General features: G+C 51.2%; 1 protein-coding gene across 4 annotated transcripts; it reads left to right on the top strand.

Moving 5' to 3' along the window:
- The first annotated feature begins 198 nt into the window (after positions 1-198).
- nfyc (nuclear transcription factor Y, gamma) lies at positions 199-25,432 on the top strand. Of its 4 annotated transcripts, none has more exons than XM_088931762.1 (10): positions 199-1,105; positions 14,236-14,345; positions 15,351-15,422; positions 15,851-15,964; positions 17,637-17,732; positions 18,648-18,824; positions 22,137-22,295; positions 22,464-22,571; positions 22,759-22,818; positions 22,959-25,432. In XM_088931762.1, the coding sequence occupies exons 2-10, from the start codon at positions 14,244-14,246 to the stop codon at positions 23,079-23,081; spliced, it is 1,011 nt and encodes a 336-aa protein (XP_088787888.1). In that variant the 5' UTR covers positions 199-1,105; positions 14,236-14,243; the 3' UTR covers positions 23,082-25,432. The 4 variants fall into 4 exon arrangements, with proteins under 4 accessions (XP_088787888.1, XP_088787891.1, XP_088787889.1 ...); XM_088931765.1 differs by lacking the exon at positions 199-1,105 and adding an exon at positions 6,752-7,205; XM_088931763.1 differs by lacking the exon at positions 199-1,105 and adding an exon at positions 6,752-7,492.
- Positions 25,433-26,825: the final 1,393 nt, after the last annotated feature.

The following is a 26,825-nucleotide window of genomic DNA, read 5'->3' as shown; positions in this document are numbered from 1 at the left end:
AGTGAGGATTATAAATTACCAGTGAAACCTAATATACTGCAGGCCTTCAGGACCAGAAATGAATTTTGCTGCTTTAGGTATTTTTATACTGTTCTGTTTTTGAGATACAGTAGGTGTTCATTCAAAATTTAAAAACACAATTGTGTGTGTCTTTCAACTGAGATTGTAGGTATTTTGCTTTAAGCTGCCAGGTGATCCTGCTAGATGTGTGTGTTGTAGCACAAGAAGAGCTCTTTCAGCCTGCTGGCTGTGCAGAGGGGAACGGGTGATGTTCCTGACGAGGAGCCCCTTACAACGAGTCAATTAGACCTGACTGGGAGCTGTGATGGATCAGCAGCTACAGCACTTCACACCAGCTGCTCCAGCGCAGTTTACCTCCAGTCGCTGGTTGTGATCGATGTGAATTAAAGAAGCTATATGACAAGGGAAGATGACTTTTCACTCAAACTGTCTCTTCATTGAGGTTGGGTTTCTACACAATTGACAGGTAGCAACAACAGGCTGAACCAGGTTAACTGTTTTGTGTCTCAGCTGAAGGAGATTTAATGACATACTGTATTTGACGCTGCCCGTATCCGGCGGTAATACTGGTTTGGTTTTCATGTTCTCAGCGTCTGTCCCACTACACGGGACAGGATCGTTTTGTTTTGCTTTGCAGCGCCGCCTAGTGTTGAATATCGATCAAAACATTTCAAATCTCCTAATTTCGAGTGGTACGATAGTACTGGAAAATGATGAAACTGCTAGCTTTTTAAGAAGGCATATTAAAACGACATATCACTCTCACAATTTTAATAAGTTGCTATATTTTTTTGTGAAATAGAATTCTGTTTTTACCTACAAAATGTTAGGATAACAAGCAATGGCGGGGTTTATCCTGTTGTGCCGTAACCCATCATGGCGGCCGCCTTCAGGCTTTCTCTCACGTGACGGCTGTCCGCAGGTCTGATTGGTTAACTCCAACGGGGTCGTGCCCAGCTTCCGCTCGAGGGGAGAAGTCGTCAGAGCGCTCGCTGCGCAGCCATCTTGTTTCCCATCGCCGTTTAAATAAAATAAATAATAGGCAGAGCTGGACTTCAGGGCGAAATTCTGAAAAAAGCAGCCGGTGAGTAGGACAGTGGCACTGATTATGGTTGTTTTCGAGAAAGATGAATGGGTTTCTGGGGGTGTGGGATTTATTGCGGGGGTTATTTGAAGCGCCGAGACACTCTCCGCTGTTGTTGATTGTTTCTCAGATGAACAGAGGCGCCATTTCCCTCCGCGCTCTCTGAGGCGCTTATTGGTGGCAACGCTTTACGGAGCGGATAGGCATTGGTGAAACTGCGTCACCGTGCCCGCCATGTTGGCTCCGGGGTGCGCTTCTCTGGCACGGAGTGGCCTTTTCCACGGCGGAGCCGGAATGACGTCCGTTTCACAGGCGCCTCAACCCTAGAAACCTTGATTGGTGGAATCGGGTCCGAGGTTTGATTGGTCTGAGGGACATATCCAAACTTAGTCTTTATTGGTTAGAGCCGCTTTCCACAGGTTTTGCGAGCGTTTTTAGGGAAAGTCGCCTTTGATAGCCGACTGGCGCGTTTTTTTGCGCGGCTGTGGTGCCGGGGGGTCCCTCGTCGCTTGTCCCTTTCCCCCGCCGGGGCGTCCTCGCCTGCCGTGGGCAAAGACCTTCACAAAAAGCACACGCCCGGCGCAGGGTGGGGAAGTCTGAGACAGGCCGGGACTCGTAGGCCCGGCTGAGCTGGCGATCGAGTCAGCCGTGAGCCCGTGTCCAGCGCAGCGCCGGGCGCTTTTCTGCCGCTCAGCGGTGTCGGGCGATGGGCGGCCAGAGCTGTAGAAATTGATTCCTGCCGCCTGTCCCCCCCTGCGCCCGGAGGATGCAAATCTTCCCCGCCGCCCGTTTCCCCCGGGCAGTGACGTAGCGCCCAGTCCCGGCGTGTGGTCACCTCTGTCCAGCGGGGTCACACCCCGGGCTGCTGCCGAGTCGCCGTGAGCCCAGATGGAGACTGTCTCAGCGTGGGCCCCGTCTCCCACCAGCCACAAAGCGTGAGCCTGGTCCGGCCGGCTCCCCCGCAGACATGAGCCGTGCCGCTCCCGTCGCTCCCCCGGCCCTGTGCTGGCTGGGAACCCGCAGCGCAGGCCTTTCCTGCGGGAGGGAGGGGATCGGCACAGGCGGCAGAGCACAGTGTTTCTGCGGCGTCTGAAGACGCACCGAGAGGGCATTCTGCCCAAACAGCTGTGCGGGGAGCGATGGCGTGTGAAATACAGTGTGACCCACAGGAGGAGGCGTCAGGCTGATTGTGATTTTCTCGCCAGTGTGCTCGCAGCCTGGGGTCTTTGGCGGGCTGATGTGTGGAGTTGTGTGGAGTCTGCCTGTCCGCTCCTGTGCGGTTTCTGCTGCTGGCTTGTTTCTGGTCTTCGTTGGGGTGCAACCTGGCGGGCGCCCCACTTCTCTCCCTCCTGCTGCTGCTGCTGCTGCTGTGCTCGAGCTCCACTTTCCCTGCTCTTCTCCCGACAGGCTTGGGGTGGGAGCCAGGAAAAGAGCCGGTGAACCTGTTTTTTTAGAAGAAAACGATCTGCGGTGCCACCCTCCTTTGTCAGCCGTATAAAGAGAAAAGAGTGAAACAAGTTAATTGTGGTTTTCTTGCCCGTGGGTACCAGTTGGGAAGCCATCTGTTTCTGCTCACTGTAGCAAGGGGTCAGGCGAGGGCTCTGCTGTCGCCACTGCTTTGGCGCAGCGAAGAGAGACTGTCTGCAGCAGAAGGAGCGGTCACGCACTTTCTGCAGGGTCTGCGTCTCAAAGACGGGCCCCTGTGGGTGTTTCTGCCCTCCTCACGGGGTGCGGTGCAGCGAGGTCGCCGCGGGAGACCAGGCACGAGACCGGGCGGAGCTGGGCTGCAGGGGCGCGCGCCGTCGGCCGAGGTCCCGCCTGTGCTCGAGGCGCCCCGGGCGCTGGCGTGCAGGAGGGCTGCGCTGCATCGGCGCGTGGCGTCCTCAGTGTGCCACGCGGGCACGGCCGTGGTGAGCGAGAGCCGCGTCGCGCCCTGTCGGTGGCTGGCCAGCCCTCTGGGCCCCCACAAGCTCGAGCAAGGGTACGCGGAGGTCCAGTGTCCACCATCCTCCTGGCCCTGCTGCTGCCCGCTGACCTGAACCGAGGCTGGTACAGGAGAGACCCTGCAGCAGGGGTGGCCATGAGTTTTGTAGCTTGCAGTGTTACTTATTTAGTTGCAGGTACTTTTGTCCTCACCGGGTTGTGTTCGCACCGCAGGGGCACGACGGCGCTGAGCGATCTGGGTCCCGTGCCCCGCTCGAGGGTACAACGACAGTGCTGCACGGGAGGCTCGAACCCGCAGCCTTCCAGTGAGCGGGCCGCTTGCACTCAGACCAGGAACATGTGGCTAAAGGGGAGCTGCAGTGCTGTCTTTATATTTGGCATTGGCGAGTGCATTGCAGTCCACAGTGGAAGTTAAATGTACACAGTCGTGATGCGAACTGGCTGTTTTAAACGCTCAGCAGATGACATTTCCAGGCATGCGCAGCACCATGTTCTGCGATTCAGGCAGAGGCAATGAAACATCCCGTGACATGATGCGGCCTTATTAAATTGTAAAGAAGCAGGCTTGTGGATACATCTTTTAGACCAATAGAAGTATTGCTCTTGACTTCAAAATGGTTTTGATAACAAATAATCCTTTTATTAACTCTGCATGCAGATGTTTATTAACTCTGCATGCAAATGGAACATTTTTGCAGTGAAATGTCTGCTGCACAAGCTGTACTTATTTGCTCGTATATTGTATTGCATTAGTCATATTCGTCATGACGGCAGCCAGCGGGCGAGAAGGGCAGCTTCCCGTCTCGGTTCTCACAAACTCTTGCTCTTGCCCTGACAGGACCTACAGTCCTTTCACCAAGTTCACGATTTTGTGCTTAATTCTGAGTTTGTAAAATTGTGATACCATCGATTAATTTATTTTGTTACCAAGATTTTATAACCAGTCTGCGAAATTGAGACTGCAGCTCCTCTTTAACTGTGTTTGTGCTGCCTTATTAATCGGAGTGCTGTGGGGTAGCAGGTCACTCGACCTCTGTGTGATCTCTGCACCATGGCAGAGGGGTAGAGTTGTAAAGTTTTATAATCAGGCTGGTTATCTTACAGTCTGCCACTCTTGAAGGTTTGTAAAGTTTTATGGACTGTAATGCTTTTTGTTAGGGCAGAAAGGAGACCAGAGCTTGCAGTGATTTATTGTCGTTCTGTTATTTTCCGATTTTGTGCGTTTGGTGGAGCTGACGTTCCTGTATCGCTCTGCAGAAGGTATTTCAGGCTCAGGTCAGGTCATGTGATTGCGTAAGTGCCTGCGCAGGAGCCGCTCCTCACTGTAATCCCAGAGCTCGCTGGTCAAGGCTCAGCCTCCTCTCGTTGAAGCGACAGGGTCCTAAGAGGACCCACGTTAAGCTTCCTGCACTGTCAGAGCGCTTGGGTTCCGTTTATTAGCACGTTTCGGCATGGGTTGTCTTAATGTCCCAGTGAAACACAGGCCACGTGTGATAAACAGTTGCATTGTGCATTTTAGTTAAGGCTGCGCTGGTTCTTGGTTTTGGCCCTTGTCTTTTTCCTTGCAGTAGTTCAGTCCTCTGGATTAAACCTCATTGCAGTGCTGGTGTTTAAAAGCTTTCTTCTCTGATATACTGGCGCCACTGAGGGTTCTCCACTCATGCCCTTCTTGTGTTTGTTTCTTCTTTTTAAATAAAGAATAATTAAGAGATGTTCTGACATCTTCCAGAGATCCAGGTGTGTAGAACCAAGGTCCTTCTACCAACAATTAAAACAGTACTTGGACTAAACTTATTTTTAGTATTGATGAAAGCAGAGCACCACAGAACCATCTGCCTGTAAAGTGTGATGAATGAAGGCTGCTCCCGTTGAAATGAGTTTGTAACGCAATTATTTTTGTGCTGGGCTGTGCTTCTTGGGCCCTCGCATTGAATTAGAGCAGTGCAGCAATGTCTTACATCACACAGGTAGAGCTGAGTTGGTTTATGTTTCAGTATCGCATGGGAGAGTGACCTTGTGCTGCGTCCCTGAAACTCATACTGTACTCTCGCCCACTGGAAACGTTAATAATTCTACAGGCAGCCCGAGCCTGGACTGGCGTGGCTGAGTGGATGTGTTTTCTGTATGGTTATTGAGTCCACTGCCTGCCTCTGAACCCGCAAGCTGCGTTTCAAAGACGGGGAGAGATATTTCTCATCTCTCTTCTCTTCCTCTCTCCCATGTGGTGTTTGCTATGGGAAGTTGAATTTGGTTTTTGAAGGCCTTTTGGCACAGTAGGGATTTGCTGTAATGCAGGAGTAAGCCAGGAGTAACTCCTGCATCATCGAGCATAGTCATTCCATGTGCCCCCTGCGCCGGCATTGGTGGCTGGAGTGCGAGGCCCTCTCCAGGATGGGTGACCTCTGCTGGCTCCTGTCTGGCACACCCGTTAGCGTAGCAGCTGTCTGGAGTGAACTGTCAGCACGTGATGCGGGGGCCAGCGATAGGGCCCCCTTCCTCAACTAGCCTGGGTGCCAGCCCAGCGTACCTCTCTTGGCCAGCTTGATCTTCCTCCTGCTCTCTGTGCTCTCCCCACCTCAGCCAGGGGCCCTGTAACTCCGGTTCTCCGAGATGCTCTGTGGTGCTCCTGGTGGCTCGGCCCTGTCGTCCCTTCCGCGCGCTGGATAAGCTCGATCTTCCTGTCCTCGCGAAGCTCCTTCCTGTCCCGTGGCTCATCTGGGAAGGAGTGCTGAACCTGAGCGCGAGACAGGAGTGCGCTGAGGGGCAGTCGGGGCAGTCTTGGGTGGGGAAATGACAGGCTGTCCAACATCGGCCTAAATCGTACACCTGGAGCTAGTCCAGGTCCGCCTTCTTCCCAGCTGGCGCTGGCTGCCCTGGATGGAGGAACTGGGAACGCTCCCTGACTCCGGGCCGCCTTGCTGCCTGGTTGACCGTGCCACGGCGTCGCTGGCGAAGGAGGCGCAGGGGCTGCTCCCCCTCGCCCTTCCCCCGCACTCGACTCCGGGGAGAGCTGCTCCCCTGTGGTTCCATCGACCTGCCGCCCCGCCCGCTTGTCCGCACTTTCCCACCCCAGCTGGCTCCGCGCTGAGCCGCCTCGGGCAGGAACCCGGGCGATACTGCCGGTTCTTTCCCTTTCAGCACTTTCCCGGCCTCCCGGGGACGCTCATCCCAAAACTTAATTGAGCGCGGAACATTCTTGAGTTGTTTGCAGTTTGTGTTTAAATCGCTCAGTTCAAGAGAACTTTTTATTTCCTGCTTGCTGGGGAAGTAACTGGTAAAGCCAGAGGCCTCAGGGACATGAAAGTGCAGTTTAACAGTAAAGGAATGAACATCCCTTTTCCAAGTCCAGGTCTGCAGCTGTGCCGTGTGAGGGAGTATCTGTGCGCACATGAAACGCCGGTCAGTGTGTGAGCGACAGTGCGTGTTGCAGTGCGAGCCAGTTCCCACGTCGGATAGAGCCTTCTCTCTTTAAATCATGGGGCTGCTGCGGGTTGCCTGAGACGGACATCACCGGCAACCAGTCACATGAGGTTGAGCCGTGTGCGTCAGCAGTCCGGCAGCCAATCGGAAGCACGGTGGGGCGGGCTTCGGAAAGACATTTAGTTTGACATTGTAAATAATAAGGGAACTGTTGTCAGAAATGTTCCAGATTTCCTGTCTTTGAAAACAGGCGTGTGTAAGCTTAGTGGTAGGCAGTGAAGTGGAGTTCTTCATTCTCCAAAATCAAGCTATTTTTGATTATTTAATTTCCTTATCTCGTCTCCTTTTTTTTTTCCTTTTCCTCTTTTCTTCCCCTGACCCCTATCTTACAGCTCAAGGTAACTTAAAACAGGAAGTTGGCTGCTGGTGAAAGGGGGTTGGGTGGAGAAGGAGGAGGAGGGAGGTGCCAGAATGACTGGCAGGCATTGCAGCCAACGGGGGGGGAGGGCTCTGTTGTCCGATTGGGCCTTGATGATCTGGGAGGGGAAGCTGAGGTTGGGAGGCAGGGCTGGGGTATCAAGTAGCACGCTAGATTGATTACTTTTGAATGTTAAAGGGAGAGAAGGCAGAAGAGATCTTGTCTGGAGTCTGTGCTGTACTTCTCTGCTACTGTTTCTGTTTTTTTTTCTTTGCTCGTCTTCTGAGAAACAGGGGTCAAGTGAAAGACATGCAGATTGTGAGCCTTGATTTCTTTTGTCAGGGGGAACGGGGGCTCTGTAGCGGAGTTGTAGGGGAGGCAGGAGACGAGGGGAGTGTGGGGGGGGGGTTGTGTGCAGGGAGGGGGGGGGTGATTGCTCGGCTGCAGGCTTCTCGTTCCAAGCGGCTTGCTCGCTGCTTTATTCTGCCTTTTGTTCGTTCCTGGATGGGGCCTTGGGAAGCCTGCCTCCTGCTTTCTCGCTCTCAGCCCAAGGAGACCGTGACAATGTGCTCCCAGCGCAGGCAGCAGCCCCAGCAGGACGGCCGGTAAGTTTGCACTGCGGCCCAGAGACGGCAGCTGATGCAGTTCTGGGTACGAAATATCCAACGTGAAAGAAGATGTATGTTTGTGATTTTTTTTTTCTTTTTTCTTTCCTTAAGCGGTAGTTAATTTCTCTTGCACTTCTCTCCTGTACAGATATAGAACACCTTTTAATCCCTAACTCTCCTCTCCCTTACATTCCAGTTTGATCGTTCAGTTTGTGGGTTTTGTTTGCTTGAGTTTTTTTTACAGAAGAGAACTGACCTGTCAGTTGAGCTGCTGGTGTCCTTGTTTCTTGACCAAACTGGGCTATCGCAAATCTGACAGCACACACAGAATGAAAGGCATGAATGTTTAGATGTGTGCGTCCTGTAGCTAGTAGGCAATTGCCATGATTAAATTAACTTTGTGTATGCATCTGTTATTGTTAGTGCAGTAAAACAAAATGCCAAAATGAGCTGCTTGGAGTCCAGCTGAAGTATTGATTAACCACACACTGGGGAAACTTCAATATTTAATTTTTTTCTCCTGAGTGGCCAGAGTTGAGTCTTGGCACTGAAGCACATAATTCTGGTTTGTGTTGCAGCACTGGTGTTGGAGAAAGCTCTCTTTTACTGTTGCATAGTTCACTCACCTTTTTGCCGTTGTGCTCAGACAAAGAGGCTTCAAGAGTAAATTGTTTTCTTGCTTTTATCTTTGGGTGGGTGGGGGTGTCGGTTATCCTGCGAGTTTGACAGTGACAGAGTGAGGAATTTGAGATGGGTGTGCAGTCAGTCAGTCAGTGCGATAAAACTCGCTCCCAGCTCGTGATGCGGAGGGGTCACGACTGTTTGTGAAACACTCTTGACAAACTGCAGGGTCTGGAGCAGGACGGGTGCTGGAGCTGTTCCTGTCCCGGGTGCCTCTCCGGCTTCGGCTCCCAGAGCTTCCTCAGCTGCTGAAAGTTCACCTCTTGTGTCAGTACAGCAATGACAACATGGAGTCGGAGCACAGAGGAGTACGGCAGGCCGCCTAAAAATAGCCAGGCGCTGTGTGCTGCCGGTGCACGGAGCTGGTCAGTGGAGCTCAGGGGAAGTTTTGCATGTTATTTGAATGTCCTATTCAGCTGTGCATAGTACTGTACTGTGGTTAGAATAGTGGAACTGGGATGGCTGTTTGTTGGCTATTTTTGGCTTCCATGTTCGATTGTGAAATGAAACCCTTTCTGTAGTGTTTGGCTGAGACTTAAAAAAAAAAAAAGCCCAGAACAGGAGTGTGGGGAAACAGTCAAGTTTTCAGTCCTGCTGTCCTTTTGCAGGGCCTTTGTTTTAAGGTCTTAAGTGGTGTTTGTTGTGCTTGCCTTGATCTTTCTCGAGCCGGAGGTGTGAAGGTCACTGGAATGTTAAGGTTTCTGCAGGCAGTCGGTGGTGGTGAGCGAGAGGGAGCAGGTCCTGTGACTGTCCCTCCTCCCCCCGAGGGCCGGCCAGCAGGTGAGCTTAGGAGGAGACATTCACTGCCTCACTGTGATGTTGTGATATGGCCTGTGTGTGTATCTTGGGGTTTCACAGAGCAGTCCGGGGATTACTGGGGGGCCGGTAGGTGCTGCAGCGAAAGTTGGGATAAAGCCAGGCCTCTCCTTTCCCCTCCCTCCCTCTCTCCAGCACTAATGAGTGACCTTGAGAGATCGCAACTGCTTCCTGGAGTTCCAGGGGTAAGCAGAACCAAGGGCAGCGTTTGCTGTTGAGATCCCAGCACAGTTGCACTTGAGCGTAAACGGATGAAGGTAGTGGAGGAATGGGGGCGTCTCAGGTGACTTTGCTACACTGCTGAACAGGAGAGACCAGCACATGTTGGATCCCAGGTTTAGATCATTGAGCTCATTTGAAGTAGGCAATTTTAGTGCATCCACTAGGTCAGTTTGCGCTTGTGCTTGTTCTTCTCCCACGTGGTTTGGTTTGTTAGACCCTTCACGGCCGTGCCCAGATGAGTTACTTCTGTGGGGTGACTGGGAATGTGAGCCAGTATAATGTGGTATCTTTTTGTTTAATCCAGTTCTTATGTAGGCTTTCAATGTATAGAGTAGTTTGTTTGAGGTAAAGCACTGTTTTTTTCAAAAAGAAGAATTCAGGTCGTGGTTTGCAACTCGTCTTGGAATTGTGGGGTAAAAACTGAAGTTTGGATCACAGCACCGTCACCCTTGAATGCCCTTCGTCAACTGGCATGGTGCCACCTGCGTCTTAACTAAAAAAAAATAATTCTGGAGATACACATCTGCTTGGAATGCTTTGGCTTTCTGCAGCAAAGAGTCCTCCCGTTTTCTTACAAGGCCCTGGCAGAGTGTGGACCTCTCTGCCCCTCGCAGAGGAAGGTGAGGAAGTGCGGGCAGTGGAAAGCTGGACTGAGGGGGTCGTCCCCACGAGGGGTGGAGGTCCCCTTTAGTGGGCTGGAGCAACAACTGACTGAGAGAAGGCAGGGAGAGAGGATACCTCCCACCCCACTTGGCCTACATGCACACACCGTCCCCTTTGTACAGTTCAAGGGAAAGTTGGAGTTTCTCTTCCAAAGCCAGGCTTACGGTCACTAGTCCTAGTGGCCTCCCGGGCTTGTTTTTTTAATCTTGCTGGTAATCAAACTTTAAAGGAACCAGCATTTTGTTTTTAATGTCACTTAACTGCACATATTACCAAGTCAGGCCGATTCGCAAGGGTAAGTTTGCCTGATTTATCGAAATCGGAGTCCTGTTTTTGACCATGTGCCTGGAAGAGCCAGGTTTTCGGTGAACGCGCTCTTGTGTAATTGTGGCGTGCAGAGAGACCCAGGAGTTCCTCTTCCACACTCTGGGTTTCTGCCTGGGCTGTCATCAAGTGCTGTGATCCTTCAAGGTGAGCATTTTCAAAGCAGTGGCCCGCCTGTGCCCCCTCTGCTGCAGTAATTACCGTGGTGCCCGGTCCCTCCGTCAGGACTAGAGGTGCCGCTGTGTTGCTCAGTCGTGTGACCAGCACACTGTGTCCTGGTGCACAGTGTCTCCTGCACACTCGCCTGGCCCCACGGGTGCTGCTCCTCCTCTCGCAGGTTTTTTAACATCCCTGATGGACTCTGGGTTGTGGGAAGAGTTGCCTTTTGTTTTGAATGTGCATTTTTTCCCTCCCTTCCCTTTTCTGCTGATTAAAAAGTCAGTTTGCTGTGTCCTGTCGTACCCCCTATGTTGACAGGCTTAGAGGCAAGCTGCCGGTAGCGATGATAACATTAAGAAATGCTCGCTTGTGCTTCTTACGTTACACCATTTCTTAATAAATATTGGTAATGGAAAATTTTTCATTACTGGTTGTCGGTGTGTAAATCCACCATGTGCAGCCTGACTGTTTCTTTCAGGGAACAGAGCTGCATCTCCCCAGCTTGAAGACGGGAGAATTTTGCCCCAGTGACTCTTTCCCTAGAGTCTCCCGGTTATCCGGCTGTGGTGCTTCAGCTGAAGCCTTTGTCAGTCCCCGGAGGAGCCGCAGAGCTGCCGCCCCCCTTCGCCGTCAGTCTGCAGCAGCAGTTGTTGAGGTCCTGTGTGAGACGATCGCCGTTAACTGGACAGAATGATCTTTTTCTTACCGTGTCATGGTCGTTCACGGATGTAGCTTGGTCGAGTCAGGCAGGAGACCCCCTTGCCCAGCCAGGCAGAGGAAGCAGCCTGTTGTCGTATGGCCAGCTGGCCGTATGTCTGCGCGTGCCCGTGACCTGCGGAGTCTTGGACATCTCGGGGAGGGTTGGTTACAAAGGTTTCAGGGCATGTGCAGCTCTGCCCCAGGGTGCCCTCACATGTGACGCAACAAAATCGCCTGGGCCTGCACGCTGGTGTGTTGGGCCTCACACGCAGTGCTGCCTGCGCTGGGGAATGAGGAGCGTTGCACATCGGCCCTCGCTGTGTGTGAATTTCACAGCTGGTGGCCAATGACCTGCCAATTGTAAATCCAAAGGCCGAGTGTAGAAGGTGGAAGATAGTCGTAGGCAAAAAGGAAGCTGCTATCGAGAACCAGGGCTGGACTTTGAGTCTTCAGGTGCTTATTTCACTGTTGATCCAGAGATGGCTCGCTCGGTTGGACTTGACTGTTCTCTTGGGGGTTTTTAAAACTCCTGTCATGTCCCCTTGAAGTAACACTTGAGGTAGTTTTTCTGTGTCAGTAGGCTGCATCCCATTTAGACCTTGAATCATCTCAGTCACTGTTCTTCATAGCTTCTTCCAGGACGGTGCAGTACGTTTTGTGAGACTGACAGTCCTGGCCTCTTGTGTCTCTTTGTGGACGTTTGTCCAGCAGGCCTTTTTGGTGTCCCTAAACGATCAGCAGCTTCAGACGTCTGCAGGAGGCTTAAACTGGTCAAGGTTGGACTGAGCTGAGCTTGTGGAACCCTCTGCCTGCGGTCTGTTCATGGTTGATGGAGAAAGACTTGAGACCTGCGAGGGTTTGTAAGGAATCTCTGTACAGAGACCGGGGGAGGCACAGAAACGCCGCAGGTTCCTTTGCTGTTCCCCAGCTCTCGGAGCCACTCCCAGCTTCCAAGAGGAAAGAGAACAGGAAGTCGTCTGGGCTTTAAGTGATAATTTTAATCTGCACAGGAAACGGTCAAGTCGCCACTCAGGGCAACAGCTTGTGTGTGTGTCTCATTTATTTTTCTCTTCCTCCACCTCCTCTTTCATCATGTCCCCTCTCTGTCGTGGTAGAAATCACAGCATCGCGTCAGCCTCATTTGGACTGGTAATTAGACAGATTGTTTTTTAATGTTGCTCGCTGAATCATTTAATTATCGGCCTTATCTTTGGCACACAAACCTGAGCACGCGCCCGCATGGGAGCTGCGCGGATTTGACAAGGTGCCGTCTTGACGCTTGCGAGTCAAGGCTGCTCGAAAGCCATTTGTCAGCCAAGCAGCCAGCCTGTACTCTTCTGTCGCGCCTGTGCTGCCTCAAGGTGCTTAGCCTTCCCTAGTCAAGTTTAAGATGTTGGTGAAAATATAAAAGAGTGCACATTCATGTGAAATTTTACCGCATTGCTGTTTTTGAAAAGAAACTAACCTTGTGCAGTGAATAGTGTTTAATTCCACATTATCCTTGTGATTCAGGACCTTGGATATTTAGCGAGGAGCTATATTTAACTGCTGTCATTTTGACGGGGGTCAGACTCGTTATGGAAAACCTGGGAAATTCCAGGCTGCGTCCCCAGGCATGGAGCCTTCGCGGAAGTGAAACCAGTTTTTTTGTAAGCATATCTTGAGGAAAATGTTTTTTAATCCATCACCATTCAAATGGGGCTGCTGGTACGGTGGGTTGTGTCGAGCTGGAGCGGTCAGGATGGGCGTTCAGTGACTGATTGGGATTGGGCCGTGCAGTTTGAGAAAATATGGCTGGGAGGGCCAGCGTCAGCACAGCGCTACGTTGTGGAAAATGCCTGGAAGCCGTAGGGATAGCGTTCCTGGAGGGGACTGGGGAGAGGAAAGGTCTGTGCTGTTCACTTCCTGGGTTTTCCGTTCTTTTCCCATGCCCTTGGTGCCTCGGCAGTGCAAGGGTGCGAGTCGGAATGGCACACAGGGAGTCCCAAAAAAGGCAGCTGGAGTCTGACGGGGACTTCGCTCTGGTGGTTGTGCTTGCTGAAGAGGGTGACACTTGACACTGCTCTTCCAGTCTTCAACTGCTGGCGATTAACAGACACAGAACACATGGTGTAATCCAGCAGGCTGCTGCTCCGTGAGGGTCACTGTTTTTCTCCATGTTCTACCGAATTGTCAGGCGTCTGTGTAGCACGGTATAGAAATCTTCACTTGACTTGAGTATCATTCACTTGGAAATGAAAATCCCCAGTATATGACTGTTAAGCAGCAATGTGAAACTGGTACAGAAGCTTTCTTGTATATCAAATAAAAATCACTCTTCATCTGCCTGTTAAGCGTGGTCATGGTTTTTGCTCCATGTACAGATTGAGAGGAGTGGGATTCCTGCCCTGCTGTGCACTCTTTATCAGTCAAGCTCCTCTCTTTTTGGCACAGTTATCTTTGTAGAGATGACACTCCCCCTGTAATTCAAACTTCTGTTTTTTTTGCAAGTAAAACTCCACAAAGAAAGAGCTCTGCGGGCGCGTGATGCAGCCGCAAGCTCAGACAAGTCAGTGAGTAGTGAATGCAGAATGTCTTGCGTGCTGTAGTAACTTGAATGGGACTCCACTTCAAGGGCTCGGATATGGGGTTTTAAGGGTTTTTATTTTAACTGGAAAATATAGGACCATGGAAGGAAGTTTGGTTTTCAGGTAAAACCATGAGGATTTTTGACAAGTGACCTTCTGTCCTGGTGTTTAACAAAGGGTTTCCAAGATCTCCTGCCTTCGGGCCTAGAAAGTGGAAATGTTCTGGTCTTTTAAGGGTCGTGTAGGTGGGTCTCGGTGAGCAGGAGTCGGCATGCTTGTGCTGGCGCAGGGCGAGGGGTTGATCTTGCAGTCAGGTATGCTCAGCGTGTGCTAGTTAATTCCGGGCTGATGAAAGAGGAGGGAAGAATGGCACTGCTGTAGTGGCCGCAGTCAGGAATGCACAGCGGTGCTTGTAAATTTAGTGCTGACTGCTGGCTGCAGTACTGTATCTGGATTACTCCCAGGGATTGTTTTTATTGTGGTTCATAACACTCATTACTGCTTTTTCATCCTTAATCGTTCTTCCTCCTCTTCATTTCTGACCCTCTCTCTTTCCCTTCTTCTCCTGTCCTCCACACTCCCGCTCCGTCTCTCTCCTCCTCCCTTCAGGAGCCAGAATGTCTGCGGAGAGTGGGTTTGGAGCAGCTGGCAGCGACGCCCAGCAGAGCCTCCAGTCCTTCTGGCCGCGGGTGATGGAGGAGATCCGGAATCTTACAGTGGTGCGTAGCTGCTCTAGCGGATATCACACCTTCCCTCCGTCTCTGCTCCCTCTTTCTGGTGGGGGGGGGGTCTGTAAACCTGGAGAGATTTTTGTACAAAGGGAGCCCTGTTTTCACCCCTGACCCCGAAGTAGTAGTGTTGCAGTCTGGGGCAGGGCCATGCCTCGAGTCAGCAAGCCTCCCTTCTGCTCTGTGCACTGTGCCTGGTCAGTCTGCTCCTGCTCCTCGTTTCCCTCTTTAATCCCCAATGAGCAGGCCTCCCACCCCCACCCCCCATGATGTGAAGATCACTGCCAGTACATGGCCCATCTTCACATGTGATATTTTATGAGAAAATAAACTGTTTGGCCGTCTGTGTACGGAGATCCTTGAGGCAGCAGTGAACGCAGTCCCTACATTTATTAGTGAATTAAGCTCTTATAAGATCTTATTTAAATCTGAAAAAATATGAAATCCGTTGTTTCTGTGATGCTTTCAGTTTGTTTTCCTGTAATGCAGGAAAAAAGATGTCTTCTGCAGGCTGCCGCCCAGTCTTGGGAGATACTAGCTGTACTTGAAAGAGTTTGGTTTAAAAAAAGGCTTTATAACACGGAGGGTGATCTTATACAGCCTTTTTTTTACAAAGCTCTGCGCCCTTTGTGGCTGTACTCTGGCAATAGGCCATACTGTAAGCATGAAGAACACCAGTGTCCCCTGATATTCCCCCTCTTCACTGTACCTGACTGACTGGACTGCACACTGAGGGCTCCTTCCAGACGCCTGTCCGCCCCTCTCCTCCTCTGTCTTCCTGTCCAGCCCAGGCCTCTCTCAGTTCATCGAACCGGTTACGGTTTTAAACATTGGAGATCAATATGATCTTCAGTCCCTGATGGTCGAGGCCTAGGAGTCCTGGCCCTGGAGTCCCCTGGGTCAGCCGGTTCAGTGGTAAAGATGTCGAAATTCCCAAGTAAGCAGCGGTTCTGGGTGATGGCAGAGGTCACCAGCGCTGCTTCCCTTGCCTTTCAGAAGGATTTCCGGGTACAGGAGCTCCCCCTGGCTCGCATCAAGAAGATCATGAAGCTGGATGAGGATGTGAAGGTAGGAGCCTGGAGGAGCCTGTGGGCCTTGCTCCCTGTGTTTTTCTTCCTTTGGCTGTAGACCATGGGTTCCATTTCATCGAGTCTGCCTTATTTCCCACCACAAGCAGTTTAAACCCTTTGTAGTTTCTTCCAGTTCCTCACAGTTCCCTTCTTCAGGAAAATAATGCACTTCACAGCTAGCAGGCTTCTGCCTGGAGCCTGAAATCCCATAATCTACCCAATGTTTTTCTTTTTCTAATCTGGGTACCTTGTTGCAGTAAAGAACTTTGTCACATCGCACAAAGTGATGAGCGGATTTTCCTGTGTTGGTTTAGCATTCCAGAATTTCTTTCCTTTTGTGACTGGAATGCGTACTGGCTGCAGGGAGGTTGGCTTGTGTCAAGGTTACAGGCTCTTCATGGCTCTCTGGCCTCTGTCTGTGTGCAGATGATCAGCGCCGAGGCCCCAGTGTTGTTTGCCAAAGCGGCTCAGATCTTCATCACGGAGCTCACCCTGCGGGCGTGGATCCACACCGAGGACAACAAGCGCAGGACACTGCAGGTAAACTGCACCTCGCATGGGTGCCCGGCTGGGGGGGTGCTGCACCCATCGCACACCCGCCGCCTGCTCCGCCGTACGTGGAGATGCACCATCCCAGACAGCTCTGGGAGCTCGAGTCAAGGACTGGAGCGTTGCACTCTGCATAAGATCTTGTCTTGTTTGGCAGTTAACTAGCCAATGGGATCTCCTGCAGTTGCTTCTGGAAGGAATTTACTCACGTAGTTGGGAGGCTTGTTCCACTCTCTCCCCACAACCTGCAGGGTGAAGACGTTCCTCCTGTTCCTGGTCTTAAATGCAGTTTCTGGGTGTGTCATAGTACATTCTGAAGAAGTCGACTGGGTTGACCCTGTCAGGGCCTTCGAGTATTTTGAATAGTTCTCTCTGTTCAAGGCCGCTTCACATTCACCTGTGAAATGGGGACACAAATTAAGCAGAGGGTTCAGGTAGCTAACCTCTGGGGTTCCGTCAGTTGGCACTAATTCACCCAAGCACTTGTGTGAGGGGGGTCTGGAACACAATGTTGAAGCTCAGTTCCTGGGAGCAACCTGTCAATGGGATTTCAGCTAGATAAACTCTCTCAAAGTCTGGCTGGGCGCTTATCCTCCGATCAGGAAGCTGCAAACAACTGAACAAGCAAGATGAGCCTAACAGCCTGGCTCTTGCATATGCAACAGTGCGATGGCATCTAATGTGTCAGATTTTTCTTTTTATAACTGGCTTGATCAGTATGGAGATTTCCCTCGTGAAGGTCTTATAAAAAAACAGCTTCTTGCTGTTGTATACATCAAAACATTACCAAAGCTTGTCGCACACACAAAGCCATAAATAAATAAGATCCTGGGCCCTGGAGGCTAGTCTGTGGGTGTATTTGTCCGTCTTCAGTCTTCCACTGTTCCTACCTGTGGTGGTAGGTGAGAACAGGCCATCTATGATTTCTGGGGGGATGGGGGAGGCTTGGGAGAAGGGATCACTTTTTATGAGCCATTCCCCCCCCCCCAAAAAACTCCAGGCCAGATCTCTGACTGTGGGGGTATTTGATGGACGGGATGGAGCTTTCTTGAAAGCTTGCGGCCGAGTTTGAAAGGGCTTGCTGACTGAAGAACGGGGGATTGCATTTGCAGTCATCAGCATTGTTTTCATCTTGCCGAGCGTGAGCATAGGTCCTGGAGGGGGGGGGCATGCACAGTGTGACGGGCTGCCGTGCTGGGAGCAGTGCAGTCTGCTGGAGGTGGCGTTTCCTGCTTTGCCTACCTGCTGCGGTTCGGACCGGGGGAGCCGGGGAAGCAGTGGGGCGGGGCGGCCGCGATGGGGGCGGGGGCCGCGCCTCCTCGTCAGCGGAGCAGCTGCGCCGGCGGCCCGTGGTCACCCAACGTTAATCATGCTTCTAAATATAAAAGTCTGGGCTGTGTATTTGGGGATGACAATGGGGAGCCTTTAGATTAGATATGCTGTGGAAAATACCACGCGGGACGAGGGGTTTCTATTTTGAGCGCTGATGCCGGCACGAGCCTGACGCAACGCGGTGTCGGCTGAGAAGAGGCGCCCTCAAGGCTCTGCCTGCGTTTTGCTCGTTTGATTTTGTTCTTATGCCCTCGCTTGTTCGTTTTTTTTAACCCCCCCTCCCTTCTCAAGAGCCATTTCAAACCGTTTCTTTTTGTGACCGGCTCTGCAGAGGAACGACATTGCGATGGCCATCACCAAGTTCGACCAGTTCGACTTCCTGATTGACATTGTTCCCCGAGACGAGCTCAAGCCCCCCAAGCGGCAGGTACGAGAAATAATCGCTCGGCCGTATTCCAGCGTTTCGGGTCCTGTCCAGGGAGGGAGTGAAGACTTTTGTGAGGGGGGGGGATAGATAGTGTAGGCGCACATGGTAGAGAGCGGAAATTGAACAAGAGGAAGTTGAGTCTCTTCCGCCTTCGTGAGCGCGTTCTCTGACCTCTGTGGTAGCGAGGAGGCTGTTCTTGTCTCTGACAGCTGGGGGCGCTGTAAACATCCTTGACTGGAAGCTGTGTGGAGACCGGATGGGCTTTCAGTCGGATGTTTGCAGCGGCCGGCTGCCGCTTTGCCCACGAGCCTTGTTGTGAAGTTTCCGTCGGGGGTCTTGAATTCTTCCCGGGGGCTCCCCGGCTGAGAGAGCCGGGCGTAAGCCGTGTCCAGGGCTGTGTGTAAGGGGTGTAAACATCCTACACTCTCAGCTGTGACAACAGGGAGCTGGGAGAGGGGTGTTTACGCTCTTTGCCACAGACGGCAGTGCAGCGGCAGGGCCAGGGGGTGAGATCTTCACTCCCAGTCCCGCTGGGTCATGGGAGCGCAGGCGGCACAGGGACCAGGAGCCCTGGGAGTGGCTTTGTATCGATCCGGTACAGTCGGTAAGAGCCCAGCTGGTGAGAACAGACGCGCTTGCGTCTCTCCGGGACCAGGATCAGGCGTGAGGATCACTGCTGTAGCCTTAAGGAGCTCCAGCCAGACGCTGCACGTCCAGGACTGCGGAGTGTGTGGTCAGCTTCCTTCATGGTTTCGCAAGGCAGTGCTTGATTGTAGCTCTCCATATCTTTTAACATGTATTTGTTTGTTGTGTGTCGCATTCCAGTGTTGAAATGCCGTATTTGAGCTGCCTCTGACTGCTCATGTTGTGTGTGTGTGTGTGTGTGTGCCTGTCTCTTGCCACGTGTGTGCACAGGAGGAAGTCCGCCAGTCAGTGGCGCCGGCGGAGCCCGTGCAGTATTACTTCACTCTGGCGCAGCAGCCGGGGCCGGTGCAGGTCCAGGGGCAGCAGCAGGGACAGCAGGCCGCAACCCCGGCCACCACCGCGCTGCAGCCTGGCCAGATCATCATCGCCCAGCCACAGCAGGGCCAGGTGAGGCTCGGGGGAGCCCCACCCCCCTGGGGCTGAGAACTCAGCTCAGGGTTAACTACGACACCCTGCAGACCTCTGTGGTTGTGGTCCCATTCAAACAGACCTTGGCCTGTTTAATTAGGTTGGAGTTTACCCCTAGGGGGTCTCCCTTCAGCAGTGTGGCTAGGCTCCTGAAGCAGCACATTGCAAAAAGGTTTGAGGTTCCCGGGCCTTGTGTTGCTGCTTGACCACCCTGCAGGGTCAAAGGTTAAGACCCCGCGCTGTGACATAGGAGCTTCTATCACTAAGGCAGAACCTACGCCATTTTGCCGCCACTAGCCCTGAGACTAACCTGTAACCCATGATATATAAAAGAAGTGCTGAATTTATCCAGTGTTTCTTATCCTGGGTCAGGTAAGTCAGGTCATGACCCCTTTGTGTTCCATGTGCACAGTGTGACAATGACTTCTGCAGCGCCACTTCTGTCTCTCCATCATGGGTTAGTTTCAGTGCTGGTGGCAGTGGTAGAAGTGACCAGGCTGGGCCCCCTATCTCGTGTGTTGCTGAGGGCCCCTGGTATCTGTTAAGTTGTGCTTAAGGTTGATAATCGAATCACTCCAGTACTTCAGTGCAGATTTCTCCTTCTAATTAGCCATACTTACTGCTTACACCTCATGTCCACGCAGGACTGGCTATTGTGTGTCATTCATTGCTCTCTGTTTTTCTGCACTTATTTTATCAAGAAGCAGCCAGTAAGTGGTGAATACTCCAGCGTGCTTGTGCTTAGATTTACCGTTAGTCAGTTCTGGGCCAGACCACACTTCTCTCTTCTGTGTACTTGTGTCAGAAGCTGGAAACACACTTCCACTGAATATAGAGGTGTCTTCTCGACAGGTTGTCATTACAGCAACGTCCTTATAGAACTTCACTGCTCTGCTGATTCTATTTTTAAGTAGTGTATGGGTGGGTTTTTTAATTTGATAATTGAAACTGAATGTTGGTTTATGGTAAAGTGATAGAGCAGAGGTTTCCTCTGGCTGCTCTGTTTTCCTCCCACAGTCCAAAGACATATTGGTACGTTAATTAGTTTGTGGGAGGATTGGCCCTGGTGTGTGTTTGTGTGCCCTGCAGTGGACTAGTGTCCTGTCCAGGGTGTATCCAGCCTTGCTCCCATTGCTTGCTGAGACAGGCTCTGCCTCCCCCACAATCCTGGATTGGAAGAAGTGGTTACGAGATGGATGATATAGTAGAAATCTGTATTTTCAGACCTGGATCGAAATGTTCAGTTTCAGCAGAGTTCTCATGTTGAGAAGCTAAGCAAGGCTGGGCCCAACAAGTGCGGGGAGGGGGAAGTGTCCCTCCAGGGAAAGCCATGCTGCTGGTGAGCCAGCAGGTGGTGCTCTTGTCTCTGGACCAGAAGTTCCAAGCCAGTGCCCCAGTATGGTGGACCTGTCCTCCAGGTGAGCTGTAAAACGGAACTCCTGACTGGTTATTAAACAACCCAGGATCATGTTTGTAAGAGTAGGGGTGTTACTCTGGCGTCCTGGTTAAATTTAACTCGGTGCTTATACAGTATGACCTCCCTAAATCTCCCTCTTAATTCAGCTGGTGAAGCAGTTTCACACCCCTCCCTCTACCCTGCTGTGTTGGGGGGCTGCAGGTGTAGAAGGGGCACTTCAAGCGGTAGGTGGGTTGGGTCCCCTCCTAATCCCTATTTTGCTGCAGCTGAAAATTCTGTAATGCCCTGCAAATATATAAAGCACTGAAAGTGTTCTCTTTGCAGCGAAATAAAAAGATAGACATTTTCTAGTGCCTTTTGCTTCTGTGTTTTTCGAACTTGCTGTACAATTGATGTCATTTTGTACAGCTGAAATCGGTAGCAGTTCAGTCCTTCTTTCTGCATCTCAGCCGCTTGCCCTTGCTGGGAGATTAAGCTGAGGTCTTTGGTAGGGAATGTGAAGACCACTTCAGCTGCAGCGTGTGAGGTTCAAGGCTGGAGGCTCTCACACAGCCGTGCTGTAACAGTGCGTTCGTGTGCATACATGTCTTCTACCCTTGTTGCTTGCTCTTGCAGTAAAGCTCTCTCCTGCCGGAGTGCCATTTGTAGGTATTACAAGAAGCCACTGTGCAGCAGCTGTACAAGGGCAGGTTGCATAGTAGAAGAGCAGAGCCTCCCCCATCATGGTACTGATCTCGGGGAAAAGGTGCAGGAGAGGAAGAGGAGGAGTTTGGATGCTGTATTGAAAGCAGCGATCTTGACACGGGGCCTAATGCAACTGTGACAAAACGCCAAGCCAAAAAACAGTAAACGCAGCAGTATCTGGGCTAGCCTGGCCATGTTCACCGTGCTTATAACAAAGCTGTGGATGTACCGCTGTTTTTAGATGGCGTCCACTTTTGACATGTCTGGGCTCTACAGGATACAGGAGTGCAGCACACTTAGCTGCCGCCTTTTGACCTTGAAGCTTGACCTTGGAGATTGTATTTAGTTGGCAGCAGCAGCTCTGCCGGTTCTGCTGGGTCATGTCAGGACTGCAGTGGGACCCCTCTCCTCCCACCAAGAGAAAGCTCAATTGCCTCAGTGCTGTTAGTGGTTGACCAGCAGGTGACTGTCTCTGGGCCAGAGCTTCCTGACCTATGCCCAGGCAAGTTGACAGGCAGGCACTGTGCTGTCCACACTGTGGATGTTCGAGATCCCAGGACGCCCTACATAACATTAAGAGAGCAGACGTCAGGCGTCTGAGCCCAGATCTTGTAGAAGTTAACCTGACCAACATCTGACTGCTGTCATTAGAAACTCTGCCCCCCCCCACACTGTCTCTCCACAGATATCTCAGCAGAGCTTCCTAGTAGATAAAGGTGTATATATTAACCATTTAGTGGTATGAAGTATTTCGAGTCTAGCACTTGTACAACATCCTGTCGGTGTAATGCTGGGAAGTTGCAAATACTTTGGATTACGTTCAGCTACCATGTTGGCTGTGAATGTTGAACGTCGGGGCTAAATTGACATTTTAATTGGAGGTTTTTATTACTCCAAATGAACTTTGCTCTGTTAGTGCATAGTCACTGTTAATGTAAGGTTTGCGCCTCTGAAGGTCTTCTTTTCCCAGATTTTATCAACGTTTACCCTCACAGCTGTCTGAAATCGTACTTCCTTTGCTGTGTCATTGCCAGTCATCTCAAAATATGTAATACTCAGTACAGATCATTTTGCTAAATCCTCTGACAGGGAATGTTGGTGCTGCAGTTGCTGGTTCGGGGAGGTGGGGGGAGTGACAGTGAGAAGGGGTGCATTCCTCTTTACAGTTTTTATTTTTGATTCTGTCCTAGAGTGCACCTGTGACGATGCAGGTCGGGGAAGGGCAGCAAGTGCAGATTGTGCAGGCGGCTGCGCAGGGGCAGACGCAGGCAGCGCAGCCGGCAGCAGGACAGACCATGCAAGTCATGCAGCAGATCATCACCAACACTGGGGAGATACAGCAGATACCAGTGAGTTTGAGACTCCATATTGATGCCGGTTGTAAAAGTTACAAGCCAGATGACGACGTATTTTGGCGTCTTTGATAATGCGCTGTTGTTTTTTTTGCCGAAGTTGTTTGAGGATGACTTCTGCTGAAATGTGTGGTTTTGTCTCCCCCTTGTGGTGGCTCTGTGCAGGTGCAGCTGAACACCGGCCAGCTCCAGTATATCCGGCTGGCTCAGCCCGTCTCTGGGACCCAAGTGGTGCAGGGGCAGATCCAGACTCTAACCACAAACACTCAGCAGGTAACGCGACCTCGCAACTGCTTTCTGAGCCAGCAGCATCCTTCCTTAAGATGTGAGAAGGCACATGTGGCTTGGGTGGTGAATCGTGCGTAGTAACTCTCTCAGTGCATCGGCTGCCGTGAGAGGTGTGTAAGTCCAAGTGTCTAAGAGCACAACGTAACGTTTCTCCTGTTCTCACTGCGTGTAGATATCGCAGACGGAGGTGCAGCAGGGACAGCAGCAGTTCAACCAGTTCACAGACGGCCAGGTGAGACAGACGGCCTTTGCTCTAGCTTTTGCTTTCCTGTTTATTCCTTTTTCATGCATAAAAAGTTTCCTGCGTGTTTCCCGCACTGCCCGCGTGGCGGGGCCCTAACACCGCTGTTGCTGCGCGTCCTGTGTTTCCAGCAGCTCTATCAGATCCAGCAGGTGACCATGCCGGCGGGGCAGGAGCTGGCCCAGCCCATGTTCATCCAGTCCACCAGCCAGAGTGCGGACGGCCAGGTCACCACGCAGGTCAGCGCGGACTGAGACCCCCAGGGCCCCGCCAGGTGCACCAGGAACTCGCAATAACACACTGGTCCAGAAACAGAGCTGCGCCTCTCCCTCCCATCCCCCCCTGTCTTCCGCCCTCCCCAAGCTCTCCGACTTTGGTGAAGTCTGGTGCGCGCGTGTCTGCCTGTGTGTGAATGAGAGAGAGTGTGACTTCTGTGCCAAAGCCCCCTCTGGACACATTCGCCGAGGGCAGAGAGGATCCAGCTTTGGGGAGCTAAACATAAAACATCACAATTTCAACTTTTGTTTCATGTGAAAGATCTTCTTGAGCTCTGGAATTCTTTTTTTCCTGTTTTTTTTACATAAAAACAATACAGTGAGTGGTACTTAGCCCAGTGTCATTTGCTGCCTTCAGGAGCAGCTGGTTGTGTTGTATTAAAGGGAATACGAAAGGTTTTGAGAACTCGGAATCCTGTTAAGCTGAAGGTGAAGAGCAAGATGAGGAGTCCTGTTGCTGAATTTGACCTTATTCCTCTGTACGTTTCTCCTGGGCTCAGCCTGCCTGCCTCCCAGCTGTGATGGGTGTTGTCGTGTGTCGCGTGGTTTAAGTGGCTCGTTTTGCCCTGTAGTTTCTAAGCCCCTTCCACTCTGCCTGACGTCGCCTGAGACTGGGAGTCGGAGACCAGGGACTCTCCGGGATGAAGAGAAGAACTCGTTGGGGCTTTTTGTAAGCTTAGGTCAACAAAGCCCATCCTGGTGCTGACAAATCCCAGTGCTGGTGCTTGGATCAGGCAGAGATTAATGGGCTTGAAACACTCCCCCACCCTGCTTCGCAGTTAGTGCCAGTAAATTGAATTAAATCTTTATTTCTGATTCTTTGTGAAATGCTGTAGGAAGCTTAGTGTCATCTTAGTGTCTGTGGCAGTGTTTCTGTTGCAGATGTGTGCGTGTGTGTATATATATATACCTTTGTTTTCAGTGTCTCTTGAACCTTGTCTTTGGCTGTTGTAAAAAGAGGTTAGTCCTTAGTATCAAAGACCCTGTCAGACAATGTAAGGGGCTCTGGGGTTCAGTGGCAGTCCTGAGCTTTACAACCACAGGAGAAGGTTCTTGTTTCAGCTTCTGTTTGGTTTGTAAACAGCAGTTCTTTGTGGTCCCTGACTGGATGGTGAAAGTTCATTCTAACAAATCTTTCTGAATTATTGTTCTTGCAACTGTTGCTGTTTAAAAGCAGCTGTGTAAAACAGGGACTAATGAGAGGCATCCTAGGAAAACTTCATGACATGACGATGTTGGTGGGAAAATGTACTGAACTGGAGAGCTCTGCATTTCAAGTGTTCTTTCGTTTTCTTTGTTTTAGCTGAAGAAGCACTATTTGATAGCGACCTTTGTAAAATGTGGACATACGTGAAACCTGATGCTGGCAAAAAAAAAGGAATTGGAAATTGTATCTGTGGTCCCGCTGGGAACCTTTGTGATGTTTGTGATCTGGTGATGTGCTGTGACGTCTGCGTGCAGGACTGGGAGAGGGTTGGAAATGCGTGCCAACCCCTGTGCCCCACGGGGTGTCCAGGGCTGTGCCTGGGCTCCTGGTGGGCAGTGCGTCTGGGCTGTGAAGTAGTGTGTGCGTGTGTGATGAAGACGGGGGAAGTGGAGTTCAAGGTATGCCTGCAGGGAAGAAAGTCTCCATGCTTTTATTGTCGCTGTTGAATGTTCTGTAAATAGTCGCCCCCCCTTCTCTGCCTCTCTGGACCAGTCTTTGATCAGGAAACTGCCTCCCCCTCTTCCTCTCGAATCCCTGTTTTATAGCAGAAATGGTCAGTCCTGGCGCTCAGGGCCACTGGTCTTCTGTTCGTTCTCCCACACCTGAGCCTTGAATTACTATACTGTAATTAGTAATTACAGGCACATCCTTTTAAAGTGTGGGTGTCCCTTCCCTTGGCCAGGGGCGTCGACTTCAGTATTAAACGTGGGCGACTTGTGTTCTTCACAAGGGCGCTGACCTCCGTCAGCTCGACCCCTGAAGCGCAGAAGGGGAGGAGTTAAAGGGAAGCTCCGCCCGAGGTGTGATGGCGAGGCCCCGCCCCCGTCCGTCTCTGTGGGCCAGGACAGCCGCCGGGCTGTGGCTCCCAGCACCAGGGCTCGCCAGCACTGTAATATAGCACCACTCTTTGTAATAGTCATGTAGATTTTGGTATTTTGGATATATACAGTATATTTTCCATTTATTCTCCCTCTTTTTGTACTATTAGTGTTGTTTTCGCATGTAGTTAAAGCTGCCAGCATGAAAAGCAACAGACATTTCTAAATATTTTTTTCTGTCTATTAAGTGTTGCGTTTCTTTTTTTTTTACTTTTGGTTTGGGAGAAAATAAAAGAAGGAAACAATGAGACTTGTGTATGTAGCTTCTTTTTCTGTAGTGATTGTTTTTTACTCACACCCAGAAAACCACATTGGAGGAGTGACCTTTTCTGACCTGCAGTAGGAGGAACAAATATCGTTCTGTGTATCTGCATCTGCCTATTAGCTGTGAACCTCAGCCTTACTATTAAAATGTTTATATTTGTATTACAAGGACTTTGGTGCAGAACTCAGTAACTCATCAGGTGGTGCTGACCCAAGATTGAATCTACATTTATTACCAGCGGATGTTTCAGAGGTGGCTTCTTTCTTGCAGGAATGCAGAAATTAATTTTGGAGACGACTTGCATGAGTGTGTGTGTGAAGGGGATAGAGGAAGTTATGTTGGAGGGATCAGCATTCTAGCTAAACAGCAGGGCAGTGGCATCTGCAGCCTGTACCTCGGCCATTGGACAGAGCCCGGACGAGCTGTAGTCTTCCTGCTCCCTCCCTGAGATCACAGGGCTCTTCAGGCTTGACTCGTCTCGATCATATTGTCTAGAATCCAGTGTCTTTTTAAACCACCAGCTTTAAGATACCTTGAAAGAAAAACGGGATGGGCCCAGCGAAGTCCATAATTTAGTTCAGGGAGGTGAAATAAGCTGGGGCTGTCAGATGAACCGGGAAGACTGCAGTTTCTCGGGCTCCGACGTCACCTGTGCCACACTACTGCCTTCACACCACTAGGTGGCAGCACAAAACTGTCTCCTTGTGGTAAGGTTAGTATTTCTCTTTTAATTTATTCCCTACATTCCTGTTCCAGGTACTAGCAGACCACAAGCTGTGCAGGCAAGGCAGCTGTTTACACATTTTATACTCATCTGGGGCGATGAGATTGACTGCAGTCTGCCAGGCTTCCCTCTTTACAAAGCAGTACAGAACACAGGGAATACAGGGGTCATTTCACGTTTCTCTTGAGTCTTGCCTATTTTTACTCCATCAGCCCTGTTGTTGGAATTTGACTGAAGTGGCCATTCCATTGAAATCAGTGACAGTCATAAAGGTGTCTTAGATGGATTCTCCCTTGTTCTCTTTAGTTACTGATTTTGCACAGAGCAGCTTGTAGACTGGGGGTTCAGTCACCGTTTAAGGCTTCAGAAGAGGAGGTGGGTTGTCTTCAAGCATGTGGCCTGTCTGCGTGTGGCCAGTGATCTGGATTCTGGGACAAGGGAGGTTCTGGAGAATCAGAGCACTGGCTCCAGGTGAGGGTGCTGTGGCTCACACCTGGGCCCAGCCAGGCAGACACCTGATCCCGATCCGAACTCTGACCGGCCCGGAGTGCAGGGAGAGCCGAACGCACCTGCATGTCAAATCCTGACAGGTCTCTCGCATATACGTCCTGCTGTCTGATTTCAGGGTCATTGCTCATTTGGCTGCTGA

Source organism: Atractosteus spatula, chromosome 14 (assembly GCF_055471065.1).
Source record: "Atractosteus spatula isolate fAtrSpa1 chromosome 14, fAtrSpa1.hap1, whole genome shotgun sequence".
Lineage (NCBI taxonomy): Eukaryota > Metazoa > Chordata > Actinopteri > Semionotiformes > Lepisosteidae > Atractosteus > Atractosteus spatula.
Note: the sequence above shows the minus strand (reverse complement) of the source record. Positions and strands in the feature narration are given on the sequence as shown.

What these genes read in the sequence shown, in the direction of transcription:
- nfyc (XM_088931762.1), top strand. Translation starts at nt 14,244, where the DNA reads ATGTCTGCGGAGAGTGGGTTTGGAGCAGCTGGCAGCGACGCCCAGCAG. An exon ending in AGCTGGATGAGGATGTGAAG is followed by an intron (nt 15,423 to 15,850) that starts GTAGGAGCCTGG and finishes GTCTGTGTGCAG; the next exon opens with ATGATCAGCGCCGAGGCCCC. An exon ending in TCAAGCCCCCCAAGCGGCAG is followed by an intron (nt 17,733 to 18,647) that starts GTACGAGAAATA and finishes GTGTGTGCACAG; the next exon opens with GAGGAAGTCCGCCAGTCAGT.